The 23,510-nt window shown below is 47.3% G+C and overlaps 2 protein-coding genes across 7 annotated transcripts in view; both read left to right on the top strand.

Moving 5' to 3' along the window:
* The window catches only part of OGA (O-GlcNAcase), a 32,312-nt gene extending 30,764 nt beyond the window's left edge, over positions 1-1,548 (top strand). For both annotated transcript variants that reach the window (XM_084846506.1, XM_084846507.1), the window contains one exon: positions 780-1,548. In XM_084846506.1, the coding sequence (XP_084702632.1) occupies positions 780-916 (137 nt within the window). In that variant the 3' untranslated portion in view covers positions 917-1,548. The remainder of the gene's footprint in view (positions 1-779) is intronic.
* On the top strand, positions 1,108-22,499 carry NPM3 (nucleophosmin/nucleoplasmin 3). 5 transcript variants are annotated; one of them, XM_084846508.1, is made up of 7 exons: positions 1,108-1,190; positions 10,156-10,238; positions 13,698-13,783; positions 15,839-15,958; positions 17,124-17,217; positions 17,707-17,862; positions 18,931-22,499. In XM_084846508.1, exons 1-6 carry the CDS (start codon positions 1,177-1,179, stop codon positions 17,844-17,846), a joined length of 537 nt encoding a protein of 178 aa, XP_084702634.1. In that variant the 5' UTR covers positions 1,108-1,176; the 3' UTR covers positions 17,847-17,862; positions 18,931-22,499. The 5 variants fall into 5 exon arrangements, 3 of the variants coding, with proteins under 3 accessions (XP_084702634.1, XP_084702635.1, XP_084702636.1); XR_014789517.1 differs by lacking the exons at positions 1,108-1,190; positions 10,156-10,238 and adding an exon at positions 11,899-12,103 and having other exon boundaries at positions 18,931-19,052; positions 19,489-20,830; XR_014789516.1 differs by lacking the exons at positions 1,108-1,190; positions 10,156-10,238 and adding an exon at positions 11,899-12,616 and having other exon boundaries at positions 18,931-19,052; positions 19,489-20,830.
* The last annotated feature ends 1,011 nt before the right edge of the window (positions 22,500-23,510 follow it).

The following is a 23,510-nucleotide window of genomic DNA, read 5'->3' as shown; positions in this document are numbered from 1 at the left end:
AGCAATACTTGTGGCATTCTGCTGGTTATTGTGTTGCGCTACAGGGGTGGCACATTGGTGATTGGAATGTGGGCAATAATGTACCACTTTGGGTTGCTCACATCAAACGTGCAAGTCCTAGGCAGTCATATATTTTGCAAGGATAGCTGTATTGGTCCATGAGAAACAACTTTCCAAATCTACAGTTGGGCGATACCTTTATTAGTCCTGATAAAAATGTCACAAAACAGTATGCAGTCTTGGTCCTAATAAAGGTATTGCCCATATATATTTTGAACAATTATATGGGTATCAAGCTTCTCTAGAGGGCTGGTGAATTCTCCATGACTGAGATCCAGAAAACGATGCACTGGCTCCATGTGTCCAAGCAGGCTTTGGGTTTCCCAAACAGCCCTCAGGAGAGTTGCAGAGCAGATTGCAATGTAGCATGACAGTCTAATTTTCAAACAAATAATTAAAATTCTAATGGACAGCCTAAAGTATCTTTTTGGATCCCAGCCAGCATGAGCAGTGCCTTTCCTTTAATGTCTGAAGTGCTGGGCCTTCTGCAGCATAATGAGCTTGGGGATTGACTGATAGGATGGAGCACATAAGGAAGTAGGATGAAGTATGGAAAGGTACCCGTACTGTTGTTGGTCTGGTTCCTGACCTTGGCCATGAGTCAGAAACCACTAATGGGATCTGGAGTGATGAGAGAAATCTAGTAATGTTTGCTAAGTTTCCGTTTTATTAGAGTAACTCCTCTGCTTCCACAAATATCTCCCCGCTCTCTTCTTCAGGCTCCCGTGGGGCTTTCTGTGAAGTGCGACCAGATGATAAAAGGATCCTGGAATTTTACAGCAAGCTGGGATGCTTTGAAATAGCTAAAATGGAAGGATTTCCTAAGGATGTTGTTATCCTTGGAAGAAGCTTGTAAGAAAATTGTCAGTGAACTTTTGATACTGTAGTCACCTAACTGTTGGAGAGTGGTGAGCCGGAGGTTTATCTATTGTCTGTCCATACAAAGGCAGCAGTCAGCTGGCCTGACAGGAGTTATGAGAACATTCACCCATTACCCTCTCTAAGATGCTGCTCAAAACACTGTTTGGAAAATGGATACTGGTCATCCTCATTTCCTGGTCTTAAGTGAAGTGCCAAGGAATACTGCATATGATGTAGCCTCGGGAAGAGATTCGCATGAATTCCCAGAGGTAATGGTGGCAGTTCCATGCATCCACCTCTGTACTCAACAGAATGGCTGTCTTCTCCATGAAATACTTCTCCCCTGTGTCATGAAGTGGGTTGAGAGAGATGAAAGTGGGATTTCCTTTACAGATGAAAGCAGGGTGTCTTTGTTGGTCAATTACTGAAAGACTAACACTGACAACTCTGGGTTTTGTTGGCTGTTGTGCTTACTGATAGGGAAATGAATGGCCATCACCTCTTAAGAATATTGGTTAAGCTTTGTGCTTCGTAGGGATAAACTGTGCATTTGTCTGTGGCAAAGTCACTCAGTGGCGGAAGTGTAAATTTCATTGTGTAAATATATATAAACTCGCTGTATGCTAACACTTTGTGTTTAATCGTTTTATAATTCTTTTGCTTTCCAAAGCAAAGCGGTATTGTTCTAAGACAGCACTTTTGAATAATGTCTAACCACAAGAGAGGCTGGAGCCAACTTCACTGCAGGCCTTTTTAGCCTTGCCTCATGCCCTTCACTAGAAATGCAGGTTTGGGAAAAGGTAGAGTGCTGATTTAGAAAGGTAATTTAGGGGACAAATTCTCAAAAAGTGGACGCTGCTTCATACTGGGGGAAAGCCGCTCAGAGGGGCAATCCAGTGAGATGATTATCACCACTGACAGCCAGCCAATTTGCCTACCAGACTGGGTGGATGAAGAGGGAATACTGTGCCTCACAGCCCTTCCCCAGGTCAGTCAGTCTGATTAAATCAGGATCTTCAAGTCACACCCATTTGTGACAGACTTCTTTGTGGTCAAAAATAAGCACATTTTACAACTTATTTGGGTGGTTACCTACTTCTATTATTACTGCCTTTTCCAAACATTTAAGGTTTTTACTGAAATCTTACAAATGGAATCTGCATGGCTAGGAGTTGTAGTAAGAAGTAGGTGTGTTAGTTGGGAGGAGGTATTACTGTTCCATTTGAGGCCTTGTTCCCATGAAGCAATCAGCCAACAACACACCTCATTTCTCACACCTGCTACAATCAACTATTTTGGTTCCTTTGAAAATATTTCCTTTGAGGGAGGATTTAAATTTAGTTGATCTTTTTTAAAGACCTCTCCATCTGTGTAGATTTTGAAGAAGTTTTATACACTTTTTCAAATGGCAATTTACTGCCAAAGTAGTTTGCAGCCTCTACTGAGGAGCTGCTGTTTGGCCTTGGTTATAGTTACACTCACAAGTATTTGATTTTCACTATGTGAACAGTTTTAATAGCAAAGTATTTAAGCTGCAACAAGTACATTTCACTTGGGGAGGGAGGCACTGAACTATTATGGTAGATCTTGTGTAATTCCAAGCTGGCTTTCATGAGTTTTCTATGGCTTTGAGTGTATGCAAAGCATCTAGCCACTTGGTTTAGTTTTAATTAGATGCCAGGAAAAAAACTATCTGGATTTATGGCATTATACATAGGGCGGGGGGATCTTTGATTTTTATACAGTTAACACAAATTCTGTTATCACTGTTTTAAGTTAGTTGTGTGATAGTCTTGAAAGTCTGGGTCAGTCCCTTGTTCTGGGTCTATAAACCAATGCATTGACACAGCTTTCGTGATTATCAGTTTTCATTGCATACAGTTGGAATGCCACTTTCATGACTGTCTTTAGACCTACTGTATCTGTAGCAGAACAACAGGCTGTGTAAAATTGTATTTGGAGACAATGTGAGAAATAGAATAAATTTCAAAGTGAATGTAAAAACATGTCTCTGTATATTGTTGCAAAACAAAGGGAGTGGGTAGAGGAGAATATTCTTCATGCTGCACTTTAGAACTCTCTACTGATTAATTATGTGGCAGGTATGGGCAGTTCATTATGGCCTCAGATCCATCGCTTGGCCTCAGGTATAACAAATCTGCCTCTGAGCTGTGTTCATTCCCCCTAGTCCTAAACATGGTGTTTTGTAAATATATTTAACACAAATAAATTGTGGGGCAGCTCTGAAGGCTTATTTGGGGTGTGTCTATTAATTTAAAGTTATGTTTGGAAATCACAACTAACATCTTTTGAAATAAGTGGGTTAGAGCTATTAAAATCCTGCAAAGCTAGTGGTGGGCCCTTACCACAGTTTGTGATTAAGACTGATCATGGCCCACAGTTTTGAAGGGTGGTAGAAGGAGATGGAGGGAGCAGTCTTATGGCCGCTAGACAGCGGCTAGATGGCCATACAATATCGTGTTATCCAGGAACCAACCTCAGAGCCTGCACTCGGAGGTCAGCTCCCGGAGAACCCACCTCCCCCCACTTCTGCGCTACATGGAACAGCCCCATCCACATTCGCGAGAGGAGTGCGGAGCAGCCAAAGGGGGGCGTGGCTAGGGGTGTTCCGGGGCAGGGAGGGTGGAAATGCCTGTATGACACACCCTATGTGTCTTACAGCAGCCTCCTTCCCTGCTCCGTCTAGCCAAAAATGCAGGGCAGGAGGAGTGCAGATGGAACGATCCCCTCTGTGCTTCTGCCCTACTTTGGATAGGCGGTCGCCTCAGAGTTCGGAGGCGGACGCCTATCTGGATAGGATTGCACCCTAAGGAACTCTGTAGAGTACTGAACGAAGGTATCAGTCAATCTGCAGGTGATACACATGCTACAACACTACAAAACAAAACAAATGACCACCAGTAGCGCATCCAGTTTATAAATACATAGGTTGAAAAATTAAAATTTATAGACTTACAAAAATTCTCTCTAGATAGATAGATATGACACATTTTAAAATGTGAAACATTTTGGTATAAAACACCAGTTTCAGTCATGAAGGTATCTTTTCAAGCCCTTTTTAGTTTTTTTTAGTTGACACTGCATATTTTCAAAGTCTTGGAATACACAAGTCCTAGGCATTATATCCATATATATAAGTAAGTTGGGTTTGTGTCTATCCTCCCCACCTCAATTTGCTCTAGGATTTTATTTTATATTTTGTTGTGGGGTTACTGGTGGTGTACTCAGGTTTCCATGTATACACTGATAAATGTATGGCGTATGGGTAAACGTGGTCAATGGAGCCAGAATATGGGTGGGGTCTGAGCTTCTAATGGCCTTTTAGGCCAGCATTTCTCTGTGCTGTTGCAATGCACAGCATGATGAACATCAATATATTAGCAGTTCTATACTGGTCACTAGTTAACCCATTGTGTCAGAGTAACTGAACATGATTTGGACAAGATTGTGAAGAAAACAGCTTAGGAGGTTCTCCCTGTGAGAGCCATTGCTTACCTATCCAGACGGCTTAGCTCCCAGTTACACACAAGGACCTACCCCTTACATAGAAATCATCTGACATCAAGCTGGCCAGGGAAAGCTCCTTAATTGCTCCATCTAGCAGGAAAGGAGAGGCGCGTCCATCACATTCTTGCTTCAGTCCCAAGAATGTCAGTTGCACGCCTTCCTAGGTGTTGCTGGTGGATGCAACAAACATGACCTCACCTTCCTCCCCACCCACACCTGATCCCACAGCATTTAAATTGGGAACCATTCTGTATATAAAACTAACTTTTCCTGAACACCATTAGGGATCACTGCTAATAGCTTGTAAACTGACCTGTTAGGATATGTAAAATTTAAACTGTTTTGTTGGTGCTTTTGCTTGTCTGTGTTTTCCTTTTTATATGTTTTACTCCCTATTCATAACCTTAATAAAGTGTTTCACTTGAAACTTGGGGGTGAGTGTGTACTTTTGATAAGTCCAAATCAAATCCCTTACATGTCTTCCTGCTGCGCTACAGGTCTAGACCAGAGAAAGTGAAAAGGAGACCAGGCTCGGCCTATGGTGAAAGCGGAGTCAACTAGTGGTTGCCTCTCCCTGGCTAGAAGTCAACACAAGCCTTTTGGGATGCTGCTCAACCAAGAGTAGAGAAAATTGAGAAGTGGCAGTTTAAAGGGGTTGGACAGCTGATGGACGGATGGTGGGTTAACAGCAGTTCTGGTCTAACTTCTGCTCCAGAATGATGTCCTGGTGAAGTAGGTGACTTGATCACTGGGATTTACTCTGAAGAGAACTGCAGCTGCCCCTTCTGCATAGCTTTGGGTATCATGCCTAATCTGCTGTAGTAGTATTTCAGCTTCCTTTGCTAAGTGTTGCATGTTTACAGACCTTGGCTGCAGTGACTTGCCATGTATACCCATAGTCTCATATCAGTAGCAAAATTCCAGCTTTGAGAGTAACCTAAGTGCGGACTTCTCCAAGCCAAAAATAATCTTAGGTTGCTGGGTTCTGGAAGAAGAGGGTGGTCTGAAAAAGTTACTCATTTGTTTCTGGCCTTGGAGAATAATTCATTATATTTTGAGTCTCTCACTGACCAGCAAAGGAATTGTCGTTCATAGTGCAATGTGGTCAAAAGTGAAAAACAGGCTTTTCTGTGAGAACCTGGGTTAGTTTATGGTCCAAAGAATGTGTATGGGGAAGGGCTAGCCTCCTGTCAGAGGCCTGCAGAGTAAGTTATCATGGGAAGCAGTCACATATGCTTGAGTGAAATGATATGGAAATGTAATATAACTCTGTTCTTTGTGGTATCTTCCCCCAGAATTTTCAGAGTAGAGTGAAAGGGAGATGGGTTCATTGGACGTAGCATAATTATTCCAGATGTCAAGGAGCTGGACAGGAGAAGGTTCATTACTCGAAAAGGGATAGGCCAGGCTGAGGGAGAAGGTACCTGAGAGTAGAAGGACCTTTTCTTTCCAGCTCTGAGTAGATTTGCAGTTCATGCTAATTTATTAAGCTTTGAGGCCTTTCAGCTCTAAAGTAATACTTTGTGGAACTGCTGTGCTGAGGACTACTAATTTAAATCATTAGACTCCCAATGAATGAATGGGGTCCTCAGCTTAGTAACTGTTCTCTTTGGAGTTTGTGGTCTAGAACTCCACACTAAGCCTCCAAATTCTGGAACTGAAATGTCATTAAGTCAGGCAAATTGATATAACTTGCTTAGATGTAACTAGTTTTGGAGTTGTGAATGAGATTTGGCACCATCTTTGCTATTTCAGGCATAGGCTGTGGTGGATGAGGAAGGTATGTATGGAACCATAGCATGTGAAGAAGGGGTAAGTAAGATGAGAGTAACAGTGCAGGCAGAACAACTTGAAACACTCAGTTTTCTTATCCTTTGGCAGAAACTGGTTGCTGGCTTTCAGTTTGTCTCCATAATCATGAAGGCTAGAAATAACTTTGCAGCATACCTTGTGAGGATTGTTGGTTTTTATCCCACAATCTTGGCAAGGGGGGAACTTTCTGAACCCAGCAAAATTTAAAAAAAAACAACACCCAATGCTGTGACACCAAATACTTGGCTGGAGGATTTACCATGCCTTGGGTCCCTTAGAGCCCATAAAACAGGGATGGGGGATGAGTTGGGGGAGGCAAACTGCTCTGCAAGCTGCATGGTCTGTTGTTGTTCAGTTGTTCAGTCGTGTCCGACTCTTCGTGACCCCATGGACCATAGCACACCAGGCCTTCCTGTCCTGCGCACTCTCCCGGAGCGTGCTCAAGTTCATATTCATTGCATCGGTGATGCTATCTAGCCATCTCATCCTCTGCCGTCCCCTTCTCCTTTTGCCTTCAGTCTTTCCCAGCATCAGGGTCTTTTCCAGAGAGTTTTCTCTTCACATTAGGTGGCCAAAATATTTCAGCTTCAGCTTCAGTATCTCTCCTTCCAATGAGCACTCAGGGTTGATTTCCTTTAGGATTGACTGATTTGACCTCCTTGCAGTCCAGGGGACTCGTAAGAGTCTTCTCCAGCACCACAGTTCGAAAGCATCAATTCTTCGGCGCTCAGCCTTCCTTATAGTCCAGCTCTCACAGCCATACATTACTACTGGGAAAACCATAGCTTTGATTAGACGGACTTTTGTCGGCAAGGTGATGTCTCTGCTTCTTACTATGCTGTCTAGGTTTGCCATAGCTTTCCTCCCAAGGAACAAGCGTCTTTTAAGTTCATGGCTACAGTCACCGTCTGCGGTGATCTTGGAGCCCAAGAAAGTAAAATCTGTCACTGCTCCCATTTCTTCCCCTTCTATATGCCAGGAAGTGATAGGGCCAGATGCCATGATCTTTGTTTTCTTAATGTTGAGTTTCAAACCAGCTTTTGCACTCTCCTTTTTCACCCTCAACAAGAGGCTCTTGAGATCCTCTTCGCTTTCTGCCATTAGGGTGGTATCGTCTGCATATCGGAGGTTGTTGATAATTCTCCCAGCAATCTTAATTCCGACCTCTGATTCATCCAACCCGGCATTTCTCATGATGTACTCTGCATATAAGTTAAATAAGCAGGGTGACAATATGCAGCCTTGTCGTACTCCTTTCCCAATTTTGAACCACTCAGTTGTTCCATGTCTGGTTCTTGACCCTCGTACAGGTTTCTCAGGAGACAGGTAAGGTGGTCTGGTACTCCCATCACTTTAAGAATTTGCCAGAGTTTGTTGTGATCCACACAATCAAAGGCTTTAGCGTAGTCAATGAAGCAGAAATAGACATTTTTCTGGAATTCTCTTGCTTTCTCCATGATGCAGCGAATGTTGGCAATTTGATCTCTAGTTCCTCTGCCTCTTCGAAACCCAGCTTGTACTTCCGGTAGTTCTCGGTTCGCATACTGCTAAAGCCTAGCTTGTAGGATTTGGAGCATCACCTTGCTGGCATGTGAAATGAGCGCAATTGTGCAGTAGTTTGAACACTCTTTGGCATTGCCCTTCTTTGGAATTGGAATGTAAACTGACCTTTTCCAGTCTTGCGGCCATTGTTGAGTGTTCCAAATTTGTTGGCATATTGAATGCAGCACTTTAACAGCATCATCTTTTAGGATTTTAAATAGCTCAGCTGGAATACTGTCATCTCTGCTAGCTTTGTTGTTACTAATGCTTCCTAAGGCCCACTTGACTTCACTCTCGAGGATGTCCGGCTCAAGTTCAGTGACCGCACTATCATGGCTATCAGGGACATTCAGATCTTTCCTGTATAGTTCTTCTGTGTATTCTTGCCACCTCTTCTTAATCTCCTCTGCTTCTGTTAGGTCCCTGCCTTCTTTGTCCTTTATCATGCCCGTTTTTGCACAAAACGTTCCCTTGAGATCTCCAATTTTCTTGAAGAGATCTCTAATCTTTCCCATTCTGTTGTTTTCTGCATGGTCTGTAGGTATGGCCATGTCTACTGATGTTATCACCACGCCCATTTTGCCTTTTTCAGTGCTGAGAGAGGCACAGAGAAGGGGACTCAGCTGCAGCGGTTCCCAGTGCTGGCTCAGTCCCAGGTTTCTTGCAGCATCTCCACGTGGGCAGCATGCACTGCATGAATGGACTTAGCCAGCACTGGGAAGAGCAGCTACTCCTCCCAGCACCAGCTGAGTTCTTTGTTGCCAGCATCCCTGCTGATACCTCCAATCTTGGGAAGCAAGCCCCCACCGCCCCGGGAGGAATCGAAGCACACTCCACAGGCTGGGTCCTGTGCCATAAAATCAAGCATTTCTGTATTCATCTCCTGAATCTAGGAAACATTGAGGGATTGTGGTATACCCAAGGAAGTTGGGTAGTTAGCTGGGAAGGGTTTATGTATGAACTAGTAATGATGGCAAAAGACTTTGAAAGCCCCAAGACAGCCCTCAGTGCCGAGTGGACGCTAGAACACTTTGGCTTACTTTGAGCAAACTGCAAACTTATTTATTACACCAATTATTATACCTCCCAATTACATTTCCAGGGTGATTTACAAAAAGAATAAAACAATTAAAATGTGATATAGAAAAATATTAGCTAAAAACCACAATCATAAAAGCAGCATAAAATAATCAGCAGGATTAAAATGTATCTTAAAAGCCTGGGAATTTTTTTAAAAGGTTATAATTTGAGTGACCAGTGTTTCTTAGAGCTTACTAAGCCTTATGGGAAATTACAAGGTGCAAGTCATTAGTATGGTCTTGGGAAGCAGCCTAATGTGCCTGCTCCCACTCTATGGAAACAGACTGCTTCTTTTCACCTTAAAGGAACCAAAGCCTTGCAGTCCTATGTACACTGAGCTGGGAGTGAGTCCTGTTGAGTTCAGTGGGACATACTCTTGAGTAAACAAATAGGATGATGCTCTGGCTTGCTGAACGCTTCTGCAGCCATTTGGGGTCCTGCAGCAACTTTTGTTCATGTGCACTGATGAGGATTGGGCACAGAACCTCAAAGGCAATTAAGCTCAAGCTATAGTTTCGGGTAGGTAAGCCATAGGCCTAACTTTGAATGTTCATTTTTCCAGTGCTGGAAGTAGCACAACTTTCCTGACTTGTCTGTGGTTAATCTATATATTAGCAACACATTGTGGCTCCCTTAACACAGAAAGCAGCTCGTTGCAGTGATCACCTCCCTCACTTGGAGGATCTCCACATTAACGTTAGTCTATCAGATTCCACTGATGTCCAATACGTAAGGAGTTTCTCTGTCCAGGCTGATAGAAGGTGAAGATGGAGAGGGACAAGCATGCTAACATAGATCAACTGGCGGTGCAAAAGCACCAGGCTTTGTTCTTCAGAACTAGCAGGTCTTTTTCTCTGACAGAACAGGAAGGAAACTGCCTTACTGTGAGGAGTGTTATGATGATTGCTTCTCTCTGTGGTAGCTTTGGGATTGCTCCATCCCCAGCACGTGTGAGTTCCCCTTCCATCTTTTAACATCTGACAGCAGAAACCAGCTACCAGGAAAACTAATCAGTATCCCACTGGGATAATAAGCCTTTTGTCTTTACTGCACAGAAATAAAGTACTATAAATATGACATTCAACAAACTACCCCCGCCTTCAACGACAGCTGGGAAATCGACCAGGCCTTTCCAAAAAGTGCCTTTCTATGTGAGGCCAGCTGATGTTCCAGTGAGCAGCGATAAGCTATACCACTGGGTGTGATTGGTTGTTAAATCTCTCCTAAGCAGCAAACCTTAGAATCATCCTAAGAATGTCTTTGCCTCTGCAGGAAGACTTCTGAATGGTGCTGGTTTTCAAAACCATACACTGGCAAAACAAAGGCTCCTAGATACTCCTACAGAGCTATGACAGGTGAGTGAATAATCATCACCTCAAGTTCCTAATTCTGAGGAGGGGGGCCTTGATTGCCTAAGCAGATGGTTGCAAGCAAGGTACAATCACAAATAGGAGAAGGTAGGCCAGGATATTAATTACTACCCATTTGAAACCACTGTGTGGGTCTGCACAGCCCCAAAGTTCGTTAGGACATGTAACCTGAAACTCAACCAGTAGTGACCATTGTGATCTGCTCTTGCAGCTAGCCTCTTAAGATTAAACTGGTGCTCTAGGTCAGGCCATCTGTGTGCCAACCATGAACATCCAAGTCTTGTAACCAAATGTTTTCAGATATGCAACTCCCTTTGCCCAGAGAAAGTGTAGGGGTGCATTTTCAATATGGCTTAAAGCAACTAAATTACTCCAAACTATCCTCCTATATGCACAATATTTAAAGTGTGAAGCCACCCTAACATTTCAATGTACACCAACTGATGAAGTGGGGATTCTAACCAAAGTTCATGATGGTTTGTTTTAAGGGTGGTAGTAATTCCACATGTGTGAAGAAGCGAATGATGGGGGTGTCGCAGGCTACCTGTCACCTTGTGGGTAGGTTAATCCTAGCCATTTAAAAAATCCCTCATTAAGTAGCAAAAAACTTTTCAAGTCTCCCTTTTCTGCTTCTTTCGAATTCAAAACTAGCAGTGGTTGCCATACTTGTTTTCGCCACAACTTCTGCTATAGCTGTTGCAGGGGAATCCACTATTCATTTTGACATGTTGTAAAAGAAAGAACTCAATGTATTCTTTAGTAGCAGACAATACTTTTGTGATCCTCATTAGGCTGAGGGGGAATCATTTTCCAGTCTACATTGCTGTTGCTTCAAGTTTCTGTTGTTTGGGGGGAAGGGCAAACCATGACTTACACGAGTAATTCAACATGGAAACTACCTTAGCTTGACTCAGGCCACTGGGCCATCTAAGCTCAGTAGTGACTGCAGCCTTCCCCAACTTGCTGGCCTCTAGATGTGCTGGACTACAACTCCCATCAACCTCATACAGGGCACCTTGTTGGGGAAGGCTGGGATATAGCCGCTTCACCTATTTGTATGGCAAAAAACTCTGGGATCTTCTTTTGTCTCTTCCATCATCAGCAGCATCATGATGCTGGGCGTTGCAGTCCAACAGAACTGGAGGGCCCCGGGTCGGGGAAGCCTGGTCAGGCGACACAGTGGTTCTCTAGGGTTTCAGGCAGGAGTCTTTTCCTCGCCTACCCGCAGAGATCTGGGATGTAACCAGGGCCCTTCCACTGAACGATGACCCCTCTCTTACAGAGGCCAGAGCTTCGGGGCCACTTACCCACCCACCGACCCCCTGCCAACAGACCGGGGCCAATTCACGTGCTCTCGAAGCTACAGTGGGAATGGGGCAGGAAAATTACCCAGATTTCCTGGCCGGGTGGCCGGCCAGATGGGCTATTCAGAAATTTAATAAATAGTCTCCTCCTGAAATCTTCCATCCCAGATTGCTTCAGAGTCCTCAGTGTTTAAACAGTGCCCTTTCCCCCCCATAAGGAAAACCATGCCACGCAAACTGAGCGGGATTGTTTGACAAGGCTTCCAGCGCAGACCCTCCCAAAGCCGAAGGCAACCCCCGCGTGCCCTGCTGGGCGGGGCGGTCGGCGTCTCCTCCCACCTGGTCCAGGCAAGAAGGATCGGCGTTGCCGGTCGGGGCGGGCCGGCGGAGCCGGGCCGGAGGTGGCACCGCGGCGCAACGAACTCCTCTTCCTGTCCCCTCCTCCTCCGCCTCGCTCTTTCGGTGCCGGCATGGCCGCCTTCTTGGATCTGCAGAGTTTCGTGGATGCAGTCAAACCGTCGATTTGCACCAGCCGCTTCGTGTTCGGTGGGTAAGGAGGGGCTGGGATTTTGCTGTCTGGAAACAGGGACGATTTGGCGATCGTGTTTGGGGAGTAGGGCGATTGGCGATCGTGTTTGGGCGAGCAGAGTAGGGCAATCGGTGGCCCTTGCGGGGCGGAAAAGCACTGTGGCGTGTGTAGAGGTACGTGCTGCTGGAGGGAAGGACTGGATTGGAAGGGGGTTACTTGGACGGGGCTTTTGATGCTGGGTTTCGGGCCCAAAGGCTGGAACGCCGGAAAGCACGCGCGGTGCCTCGCCGCCTTCCAAGCTATCCTGGTTCCGCATATGCGCCCTCCAGCCACCAATGTTTCCACGTGGCTTGGCTCTTTGGATTGGCGGGGCAGAGACTGGTTTCCACCGAAGGTTTGGTCGCTCTGTCGTACTATAAGATCGGATTTGTTTCAAAATAGACACGTGGCGAAGTGCTTCTTGATCCTTGTGTACACGTGTTCGGGTGTAAGCTTCATTGAATATACCATGGAACCTAATCCGACGAAAGGTACGAAGAATCAGACTGCAAATAATATTTTCGGCCCTTCCCCTTCATGTCGGAATGCACATTATACCCATCTTTGTTGGTCAACAAAATAAAACGATTGGAATGTATGTATGTATGTATGTATTTGGAATTACTATATATTGTGCCTTCTCGGTACATTCTGGGATCCTGAAGTGAATGTGTGCTAGAGATAGGAAGTCGTAGCATGTGTGCGTGGGGGGGGGGGGGGGTGTCTTTAAGATGTCAAAACAGTGTTGGCAGATTTAGGTCAAAATATAACTGTGGCTTTTGCTATTTCATTTTGTTAATCAAAAGCACTATGACTCCTCTGGCTTTACAAGAACATTCTAATCTGGTGTTCCCATCTTTCCGAACAGGGGTGAAGATTAAACTTCCCACAAGGCTTTTTCTCTGACCAAAGCCCCCTACTTAAGCTGTTGACCACACTGGATTTGTATAGGATTTTTCATTTGTGGCTCCTGCAAGAGTGAAGAATATCGTATAGTGTAGGGGTCCCCAACCCCCGGGCCGTGGACCGGTACCGGTCCGTGGCCTGTTAGCACAGTAGGGGTGTGCGAAACCCCTTACCTTGGGTCCACGGGGGGGGGGGGGAGGCGACCCGTCCCTCTCCCCCCCCAGAATCCTTGCCAGCCCTGGCCGGCTCTGCAGCAAGTCCACAGAGCTGCCGGCCGGCTGCAGCCGCTGGCAGACTTCTGGCTGCTGGGACGCAAATGGTGTCCGCATAGCAGACGCCATTTGCATCCCTGTTCTTCAAGTAATAGGCTATGTAAATCTTTACGTAGCCGATTACTGCAAAGAATAGGGGCGCAAATGGCGTCTGCTGTGCGGACACTATTTGCATCCCAGCGGCCAGAAGTCTGCCAGTGAAACCATCCCCCCCCCCCCCCCATCCATGGAAAAATTGTCTTCCACGAGACCGGTCCCTGGTGCCAAAAAGGTTGGGGACCGCTGACATAATGCCAGTTTTAGAAGAAAGTTGTTCAGCTTCTTGTAAACATGCTGCAGCCCTGCTTTTGTGATTTACTTATCGGTTGCAATGTATTTTGGTTTTTTTCTCCAGGATGTGAGCTGAACAGTAGTGCCCGATCCTACACTTTTAAAGTGTCTGAAGAGGATGACTCTGATCACTTCCTAGCTTTGCATATGGTAAGAGAGGCTCTATCCTCAAATGGGATGCCTGCACCCAGGCCCCTTTAACACAGTCTTGTATTTAACAACTCACCTGGTAGCCACAGGCGAATGAGAGGGCTGGTGGGGAGGAGGGAGGATCGCTCCATCCCTCTGACAGCCCGCTTGGTTTCTGTGGTAGTTGTAGAGGAAGGATGGTCCTTTCTCCTCAACCAGCAAGGAACTGCAGAGAGCTGGCGATGGATTGCTCTGTCCCTCTTCTGCCAAGACTGCTTGGTAGAAGCTTTTTTCAACTAGCCTGCCAGGAGGCTAGAAGCCTGTGTTGCCTTGTGGGCCACAGAGGAATCTCCTCTTCTGTGGCCAACATGGAAATGCGGGCTACTAGCCTCGTAACAAGGCACTAAATTTTCTTTGTTAATAAGCCAACTTTTGTTGGCTTATTAGCAAGGCTACCTTAATATTCCACATCTTCCTCCAGGGAACCGGGTGCTTGTTGACCCTGGGTGGAATTTTATTTCCTCTTTCTCTGTGTTTTTGGGCCGTGTGATGCAGCACAAAGAAATCAGAAGTTTTGCCTGCCAAGGTGTTGCCTGGCTGGAAAATCAAGGACAGTAATTTTGGAGCGGAATCTCCAGGAAGACCTGCGGTTCTGTTCTGTGCCTTACTTTTAAGTAGCCGTGGCTGGCTACTGCACCAGGGCTGAAGTGGATGTTGCTGTCTTGATTTTTGTCGTTTATTCGGTCGGTCGCTTCCGACTCTTCGTGACTTCATGAACCAGCCCACGCCAGAGCTTCCTGTTGGCTGTTGCCACCCCCAGCTCCCCCAAAGTCGAGTCCGTCACCTCCAGAATATCATCCATATCATCTGTCAGATGAATATCATCTGTCTTGATACTCCTAAGCAACTGGAGACTGTTTTGTCTAGAAAAGAAAAGTAAAAGGCATCTTGCAGCATCAGCTCAGCAGCTGTCCAGGAGAGAGAGAGGAGAGCTTTGGGGCTCTGAGACAGGATCTTTGTAGGATCCAGAGCAGCTGGGTATATGGGGGACATAGCTGCTGGTGGAATGTAATGACTTCAAGCAGCTGAATTGCTGGGTTGGGTCAACTTAGTGCTGGATTCTATTTCTCTGAGAGGGACTCTTAGCAACTGCGGCTTCAGAGAAAAGTGAAAGGCATGACACTCGTGTGTTATGTACACCTTGTGTACAGTTTTGGAGTGGCTGGGTGAGGAGGGGGAGCGGAGTCTTTCCCATCCCAGGGGAAAGGGTTCAGAATTCCCTCTTAGCAATAAATGGGATTGTGCTCTTCAACTTTTGGGGGAGTCAGTTACAGTGTAGGCTGGCTAGCCGATGTAGCCCAACACATCTGGAGGGCACTGGGTTGGGAAAGGCTGCCATACAGACAGGAGGAGCAAGCGATGAGTTCTTTCCCCAGGAATGAGCTTAAGCCAGGAGCTGGCGAATCTAAGGGCGAAATCCAGTGCTAGGCGAGGGGAATCTCTCCTCCCACCTGTGCACCCCAAATCTGCTACAGAGAGTCCCCCAGCCCTCCCACAACAGATTTTGAGGGCATGCAGGGGGATCACCCCTCCCCCATGCCATTGATGGAAGCAGTTCCTCTGGCAGGAAAACTTAATTGGATGGCACCCTAAACCTGTCCAGCCTCAGGCTGTGAGTTGGCTAAGGGACCCCTGTGTCGCTGGCTTAAAACAAAGGGATGTTGATGTTGAGCCTGTTCCTTTATCCTCTGCTTCAGCCTTCCCCAGCCTGGTGCTCTCCAGAAGTTTTGGACTACAACTCCCGGCATTCCTGACCACTGGTGATGCTGTCTGGGGCTGATGGGAGCTGTACTTCAGAACATCTGGAGGGCACCAAGTTGGAGAAGGCTGCATCTAGCTGTGCCTGTTACTTGGGCAGTCTTTCACTTTTCTTCTTCCTGCTCCCACCTGCTGTCTTGAGGGGCGCAGCACCGGTGCTCAGGGGAGAACCCGGCTTCCTACTTGAGCATGGCTGAGAAGGCCCACTTTTTTCTTTCCTTTTTACGATACTGTCTCCTTCCTTTTCCTGCCATCAAGGTTTGCTTGTCAGAAGCAGCCAAGGATGAATGCAACATCGTGGAGGTTGTGGGGCGCGACTATCGGAACAAGGAGATTGTCGTGCCAGTGGCCCACCTGAAGCTGTCATGCCAGCCCTGGGTAAAAGGATCTCTTGGGGTCTCAGGCTTGGGTAGCTGGGAGGAAACATGGGTGCGGTGGCTTCTGGGTAAGGGTGCAGCACCGTCGACCCATGGGCGAAAGCCAGCCCTCTGGGCTTCCCCCTTCCCGTAGCCTCACCCCCTTTCCTCCAATCACTGGCTACTAGTTAAAGGCTGCTAGTCTTGATGGCTATGTGCTTCCTCCAGTACAGGAGGCAGTGAGCCTATGTACACTAGGGGCTGGGGAACATGGGGGGGTGCTGTTGCACTCATGCCATGCTTGTGGGTGCCTCAACAACAGCTGGTGGGCCACTGTGTGAACAGAATGCTGGACTAGATGGACCCTTGGTCTGATCCAGCAGGGCTCTTCTGATGTTCCCTGACCGGTGGTTTTCCCGGCTTTTGTGAATTTCCCCCCCATTCTACAAGGTTGGAATGCCTCTCCTAAGGCTCAGTTATCGGCAGTAGGAGATTTAAGCTAAAATATGCAGGTATTTTTGGCCTTGCCCCTTTTGCCCCACCCACCACTGGAATGCAGCCCCTGAAAGCCTCTCTGAGGTGGAATGCGGCCCTCAGGCAGAAGAGGGTCAACACAGCTGCTATAGGGTGTTGATCTGTGAGAGCTGACAAGAAGAGGAAGCTGCTTTGCTTTAGCAGCCTGAGTTTGCAAGGCCTGGGGTTGCCCCTCAAGCTATTTCCCAGCCTTTGTAATAGCTGCATTAGAATTTTGTGCAAGTTTTCTGGAGTATTGAGTTTTTCCCTTCAGTGTGTCCTCTCTAGTCTAGCTAGCCAGGAAGGCTTTGTTTACATGTGCAAGTAGGTTTCTTTCAGCCTAAAGCAGACCTCTTTAAATAATACGTTCAAATGTATGGTTTGATGCAGTAATTGTACTACAGGAGGGGTGACTGTGGATGTATTTGTCTGGGCTGAAACGCATTACCAAGGACCAAGTTTGCAGCTTGGAAATAATATTTGCCCGTTGAGCTGTGCATGAGAATTTCATGGTTTGGATAAGAGAGAATAGAGAGCCCAAGTACTTGCAAGCCCATCTGAATTATGGGAAGGAAGAAGCAAGCCACCAGTCCTGTTGATCCAAACAGGATCCGGAGAGAGTCCTTCCTCCGTCAGAGTTGCCCTGACCCTTCTCTCTCTTCATCTCTCCACAGTTGTGTTTGGATAATTTTGAGCTCCATCCCCCAGTGACCTTTCGCCTACGTTCAGGATCTGGCCCTGTCCACCTTGCAGGGCAGCACCGAATCTGTAAGAAGTTCTGACTGGGATTTGGGGAGCTCTTGAGAGCAAAATGGGCACCTTTAGACATTAAGGGATGGGAAGACTTGGGTCTTCACTCTTAAGGAGGGCGGTGCCATAAGACACGGTCCTTAAAGTAGCTTTTCTACATAATCCTTGGAGTCTGAGGTGTGACCTTCCATTACTCTGGGGCACGTTCTCTCTGTGGTTTGTGCATAAGTTGGTCATATGTATGATCCTCCCAAGTTGGAAGGAAGACCTGACCATGCATCAGGTGCAGCTGAATGACAGGGTGGCCATCTGCACGCACTGGTTCACTGGTGCAAGGCGGAGGGGTTGGAGAACATTGTGCTGGACACTAAGCATGGGCAGTCCAGCACCCGAGAGGTGGCTTCACTCTTAGGGATGAGGTGAGGTTGCCTGATAAAGCAAGGAAAGGGGGATGTGGAGGTACTTTCCAGATCACGCTATCAGATAACAGGCCTGGCTGTTTCCCAGTTCACAGAAGGGATCTTTCAGAAGATGATGATGAGCATCGTGAAGAGGCGGAGGAGGATTTTAGTGAGGATGATGAGTCCATAGAAGAGGAGGAAGAGCTGTCCCCTATCAAGCCAGCCAAGAAGCAACGGAAGTCTTAGCCTGGCTTCCAAGGAGGTGGGTGTTGGTGGGAAGTCTGGGCCGCTTATGATGCCAGAGAATACCTGCAGGAGAAGCACCCTTCCATCCTCGGGTTTCCGGAAATACAATTGTTGCAGCCTCATAGACCAGCCTTCGCCAATCTGCTGTCCTTCAGATGTGTCAAACTACAACCCCTATCAACCCCTGCTGGGTGGGGATGGCGGGAATTGTAGTCTGACACATCGGGAGGGTGCTGGCTTGGGGAAGGCTGTCATGGACCATGACATAGCACCACAGTAAGTGGGTCTGAGGCTTCCCAATATGATGCTCCCTTTTCAAATAAAGCCCCAGGGCAGAGAGACATTCGACAGCGGCCCTGCTTCTGCCCTGCCCCCTCCCCCAGGCCGCAAAATCCAGAGTGTTCACCCACCTCTTTGCTTGCAGCAGAGTTTGGGTTGTGCTTGGTACGTCAGGTGGAAAGAGAGCTGGGCCGCTGCAGTGCTAAAGCTGGGGATCTGGTGCCTGTGACTCTTTTTGTCCTGTCTTAGTGCTGTTACAGCTGGGGGATAGGCTGGTGCCTCTGATGTCAGTGGGTTGGTGAATCCGCTCCAGGTTTCAGTCAGAAACCCTTGGATAGCTCCTTCACACCTTGGACAGCTCCTTTAGAGTTCTGACTGAAACCCGGAGCGGATTCACCACCCTACTGACATTGGAGCCAGCAGCCTCCACTGGGATAGGCAGCCCCAGCGCCCTCCGGATGTTTTGGATCACAGCTCTCTAGCATCCCCAACCATTGGCCATGCTGGCTGAGGCTGATGGAGGTTCTAGTGCAAACCATCGGGGGGGGGGGGGGCAGGCACCAGGTTGCCTGCTCCTGTGTTGCAGTCACAGGAGCTGCCTTTGAGGGTGACAGCTATGTCTCCGGAATCACCCTCTGATACAGTTGGTCTGGCAGCCCTGCTCTGCTGCTGGTTCTCAAGCCTTGGGCAGAGGCAGACCCATCTGTGTGGGGCTCGCTTTGGAGATGAGAGATGGGTAGCTCACTTCCTTGGTGTGTATATTGGCCTGTGATGCCATGCTAAACTGCACTTTTCTTCTTGCCAGGTGCTGCAGATTTTATTCTTCCTGAAATGCAGCGTCGCTCTTCTCCAGCTGAATTTCTTGAAAGCGTTTTCTTGTGTTGGGACTGATGGCTGATGGAAGTAACTGGTGCTACTGACTCTGGGGTGGGGGGAAAGCTGCTGTGTCTGAGGAACCGCCAGAGAGTTACTAGTACATCTCAGGAACATGTTTTCCTTGGGGAAACTGGTAGCTGCTTTGTGCCCTTCTGATCAGATTTTACTGGTGCTCAGAAAGGGGTCCAAACATCAGCCGGCTGCTCCTGTCGATGTGTGTTGAGCTGTTTTCTCCAGGTGTAGAAGTCAAGAGATTGGAGTAAATCTCAGTTTTTCCTATGCATTTTCTTTCTTTCTTTCTTTCTTTCTTTCTTTCTTTCTTTCTTTCTTTCTTTAGGACGTTCCTTCAAAAATGGGTAATGCCACTAGGTTTATTCCTTGGAGCTTGTTTTTCCATGAGTCATTTTGACTCTGTGCAGCAGTCTTCCCCAACCTGGTGCCTTACATATGTGTTGGACCACAGCTCCCATTATCCCCAGGGCATCAGGTTGGGGAAGGCTGCCCTTAACTGGACAGATATCTCTCCCCCAGTTACCATCAAGATGCTTGCAAGATTCACTTTTTGAAAAGTAGAGATCTATATTTTCTTATCGTTTTAACCAAATTTTATGTAGGGTATTTTTAAAAGGGTTGTGTGCTACTTCAGCTTGCACCAGTGATAGTGAAACAATTTGTACCTCTCCCCACTGCAGCTTAGTCCTGTTGTTGTTAAATGCAAAGAGGTTAACTTGTCATAGGGCTTACCAATGTCCATGCTTTATTTGAATCTTGTGGCCATTGTTGTTTCACACTCTTGTGCCTCCTCTTTTTAACAAATAAACATGTTTGTAATATGTGGGCTGCTCTGAAGTGTTTTCTTGGCAGGAACTGGAGCATGGGGGGATCGGGAGCCTTGGAGTAACTTTACTCCACTTTCCATGTACCAGGTTTTATCCTCTTTTCTGTCTTCGCTCTCCCCCTTCCCAAATATGTAACTGGTTTGGAGGGTGCTCTTACTGGTTTTCAGAAGAGCTTACACATGTGATCTCCCTTCCTCCTCCCCAACCCCGCCCTGCTACCTCACTTGTCTGGAGAAGTGGGAGCATTGATCCCATCACTACCAGTTTGCCTGATTTAAAGGGCTACAAGAAACTCCATCTGATTTTTAACTTCCTTTTCTTTGTTTTAAATAATGAAATCCTTTCTCTTCTCCTTTGTTGTTATTCCTTATTTATATAGACTTGATAAAGAATTCATAGAACAAAGTTACTAAGGGCGCAGTCCTGTTGGGATGCCCGTCAGACTCTGAACTTGGAGGCTGACGGGCCTGCTATGCAGGGCGTATTCGCCAGAGGATTCTTTGTAAGCCAGCCTCACCAGTCCCCTCCCCACCCACAGAACCGCCCCCTTTCCCTCCTGTCCAGGGCGGCATTTGAGAGCTCAGCTCATATTCGGTTTGCTCCGCACAAGGGGGGAGGGGAGCTCAGGCTCCTGGGTCTGAGGTCGGAGCACTGTCTCTGACCTTGGACCTAGGAATCCAAACTATCCTATGCCCCCCCCCCCCCCGGATGCTGTCTAGGTGCCATAGTATTGCTGTCTTAGTTAATAAAATTAATGAAGTAATAGACAGGTTAGTTTTATATATAGAATTATACTAAGAAATGTACAGTGAGTATAGGAGTTTTAAGCCAATGGAATTAGTTATTAAGGGTACAGACCTGTGATCCTTGGGAGGGTGTCCTGAACTGAAGATAAGAAATAAATAGTTTCAACATAGACTTCCAATACTATCCATACTTATAAAATCAAATATCATATGAGCAATATTTTGACATTTTTTCCCAATACTTAAAAAATGGGCACCAATTAAAAAAAAAAACGATTAACCTTATGGATTCCTCTTTGGGCATTTGCTGAAGAGAGCTTTCCTGGGAACAGGGAGGGAGCCAGGGATGTGTGCTCCAACCCCCCCCCCCTCCACTCCCAGCCACCCCATGTAGACGGAGAAGGTCTGCAAAGAGCAGTTTAACAGGGCCCTGTGCAATTGGGCTTTCCAGTACTACACATACCTCCTGAGTGCATGGAGTGGCATAAGTGTGTCCAGCTGAAGGTGCTTATGCTGCCCATGCAGACCTTTCCCGTCCACACGGGGAAGTTGGGCGTGGAGAGGGCTAGATAGCTCCCTGGAAGAACCCAGGCTCTCCTTGTCCCTGTTGCATAGCTCAGTGGCAGAGCACCTGCTTTGCATGCACAAGATCCCAGGTTCGATCCCGGGTGCCTGCAGGTAGGGCAGAAAAAACTCCTGCCTGAAATCCTAGAGAATTGCTGTCAGTCAGTGTTGACAGTCCCGGGCTAGGTGGACCCATGGTCTGACTTGGTATAAGGCAGCTTCCTAGGCTCCCCTGGGTGGGGGTGGAGTGTGTGTCCCCGGCTCCTCCCATGCTTACAGGAAAGTCCTGTTTGGCAAACACGGCTATTGAAAATCTCTCTTGAATATTTGTTTACAAGAGGGACTGCTGCGTTCTCTCAGTTTACACATGTGTGGCCTTTAAGAAAGAGCAGGTTCTGTACACAGCCACAAGATGGCAGACTTGTCGGTATGATGGAGACCCAAGCCCTTCTTTGGAGGGCTTTATTTGTGGCAGTAGGGAAAGGGACTTTGTTTCATGCCTTCCTTGGAAGTCTTGGGAGAGAGCCCTAGATCAGTATGTACGTTAGAAAAGGCATATTCCACAGTTCCGCCAGTCATAATAACACTAGTGCAGTAGGACCAAGAGCAGAAGTGGCCTTTGCTGACTATTCCAGGACCTTCATTGGCCTACCACAGGCATCATGGCTGGATGGGAGATGATAGGCGTTGTAGTCCAACACATCTGGAGGGTATCCGGTTGCGGGGAAAGCTGACCTGATGTATTGCCATGCAGGGAGATTTGGCAAACGTTGCTGCTAGATGTCTTTAGAAGAAATGCATGGATTTGAACGTCAACACCGTCACCTGCCCACCTGCTTTCCCAGCACGTTTGATATCTTTTAAAGCTGCTTCCAGCATCTCCACTTGGAAGCATCATTTAGTATTATCCTGCAGGCCTGGATGGATGGGACTACAGGATCTTGTAGTATCAACTTGTATCAGTGGATTCCTACAGTAAAACCAGAGAACGGCCTTACAAAGGTCATGCCAATGAGACCCATCACCTCTTTTCAACATTATCAGCATCCCGAAAGTTTAAAGGAGGGTCTCTCTAAGATTGCAATGCACCAGACAGAATGCTAGAATCCCTCTTTGTCTTGTTTTTGAGCAGTGATTTCCTCAGCAAGAGGATGGATGCCTATGCCATTATGGCTTCCTAATGGCTTGTCAGTTCAGAGGGAAGCTACATCTACCGTGGGAGGAGCAAGCGCTGTCACTTCTCTCCTGCTGTCCGGCTGCTTCCCAGAAACTTCTCCAATAATCTTTTCCTATCCTATTTCAGCTGTCTTCCCATATTTCCCCTGTCTCAATGGATGAGCTCTTCTCATTGCCCCGGGTATTCTCTACTTGATGCCCCGGGAATTCTTTACTTGATGCCCCAAGAATTCTCTACTTGATGCCCCGGGAATTCTCTACTTGATGCCCCGGGAATTCTCTACTTGATGCCCCGGGAATTCTCTACTTGATGCCCCGGGAATTCTCTACTTGATGCCCCTGTGGGTTGCATCTGGACCTAACAGCCATTTTCTATGTCCACCCTGCTTCTCCTCTTCCTCCATCTGACTTGCAACTTCCCATTCTCATCCGGCATGCCGTACGGTTGCCAACTCTTGAAATCAAACATTCTGGAACCTTGGCAGAGCCCACAAAAATGCTCTGTTCAGCTAAGGCAGCCTTCCCCAACCTGGGGCCGTCATGGGCAATGGTTGTGGCTGATGGGTGCTTTTGTCCCAAACACCTTGAGGAGACCAGGCTGGGGAAGGCAAGGGGTGGGTGAAGCCCGCTCAGCTGATGTCTTCAGAGTCAGCTTCCAGTTGAGGAAAGGCAAGATGGAGCAGAGCACAATGAGCAGCTTTTCCACAGATGCACGAGCAGGGTTTTGGGGAGGGACCTCACCTGCAGCCTTTGGAGGCCAGATGGGGAAGCTTGCTGGGCCATATTTAGCCCATCCATGATCTAAGGTGTACAGCAGGAATGCACCACCTGTGGCCCAGGAGGTGGGGGGAGCATGCAGCATTACTGTGGCCCACCAAGGATGCCCTGATCTCCACCACTGCCACATTCTCCCCCCTCCCCATAATCTGCTCCTTCCCACAGAGATCCTCATATAGATCACTCTTCTGTTGCTGCTAGCAACAAAGAAAGCGCAGCCTGTATCAGGATCGCTGGAGAGGGGGCAGAGAGAAGCCTCTGTCCTCCCTCTCCCAGAGATCTGCAAACAGGTTGTTCATGTATGTCTGTGCATATGACCCCTGATGCCCCAGCCAGCCTCACAGGTGGCCCTTGGGCTGAAAAGCTTGTGCACTCCTGGTGCACAGCTAAGGCATAGCTGTACAAAT

The sequence above is a fragment of the Heloderma suspectum genome, chromosome 3 (genome assembly GCF_057233095.1).
Source record: "Heloderma suspectum isolate Gila_16-S chromosome 3, 16-S_ref, whole genome shotgun sequence".
NCBI classification, from domain to species: Eukaryota; Metazoa; Chordata; class Lepidosauria; order Squamata; family Helodermatidae; genus Heloderma; species Heloderma suspectum.
Note: the sequence above shows the minus strand (reverse complement) of the source record. Positions and strands in the feature narration are given on the sequence as shown.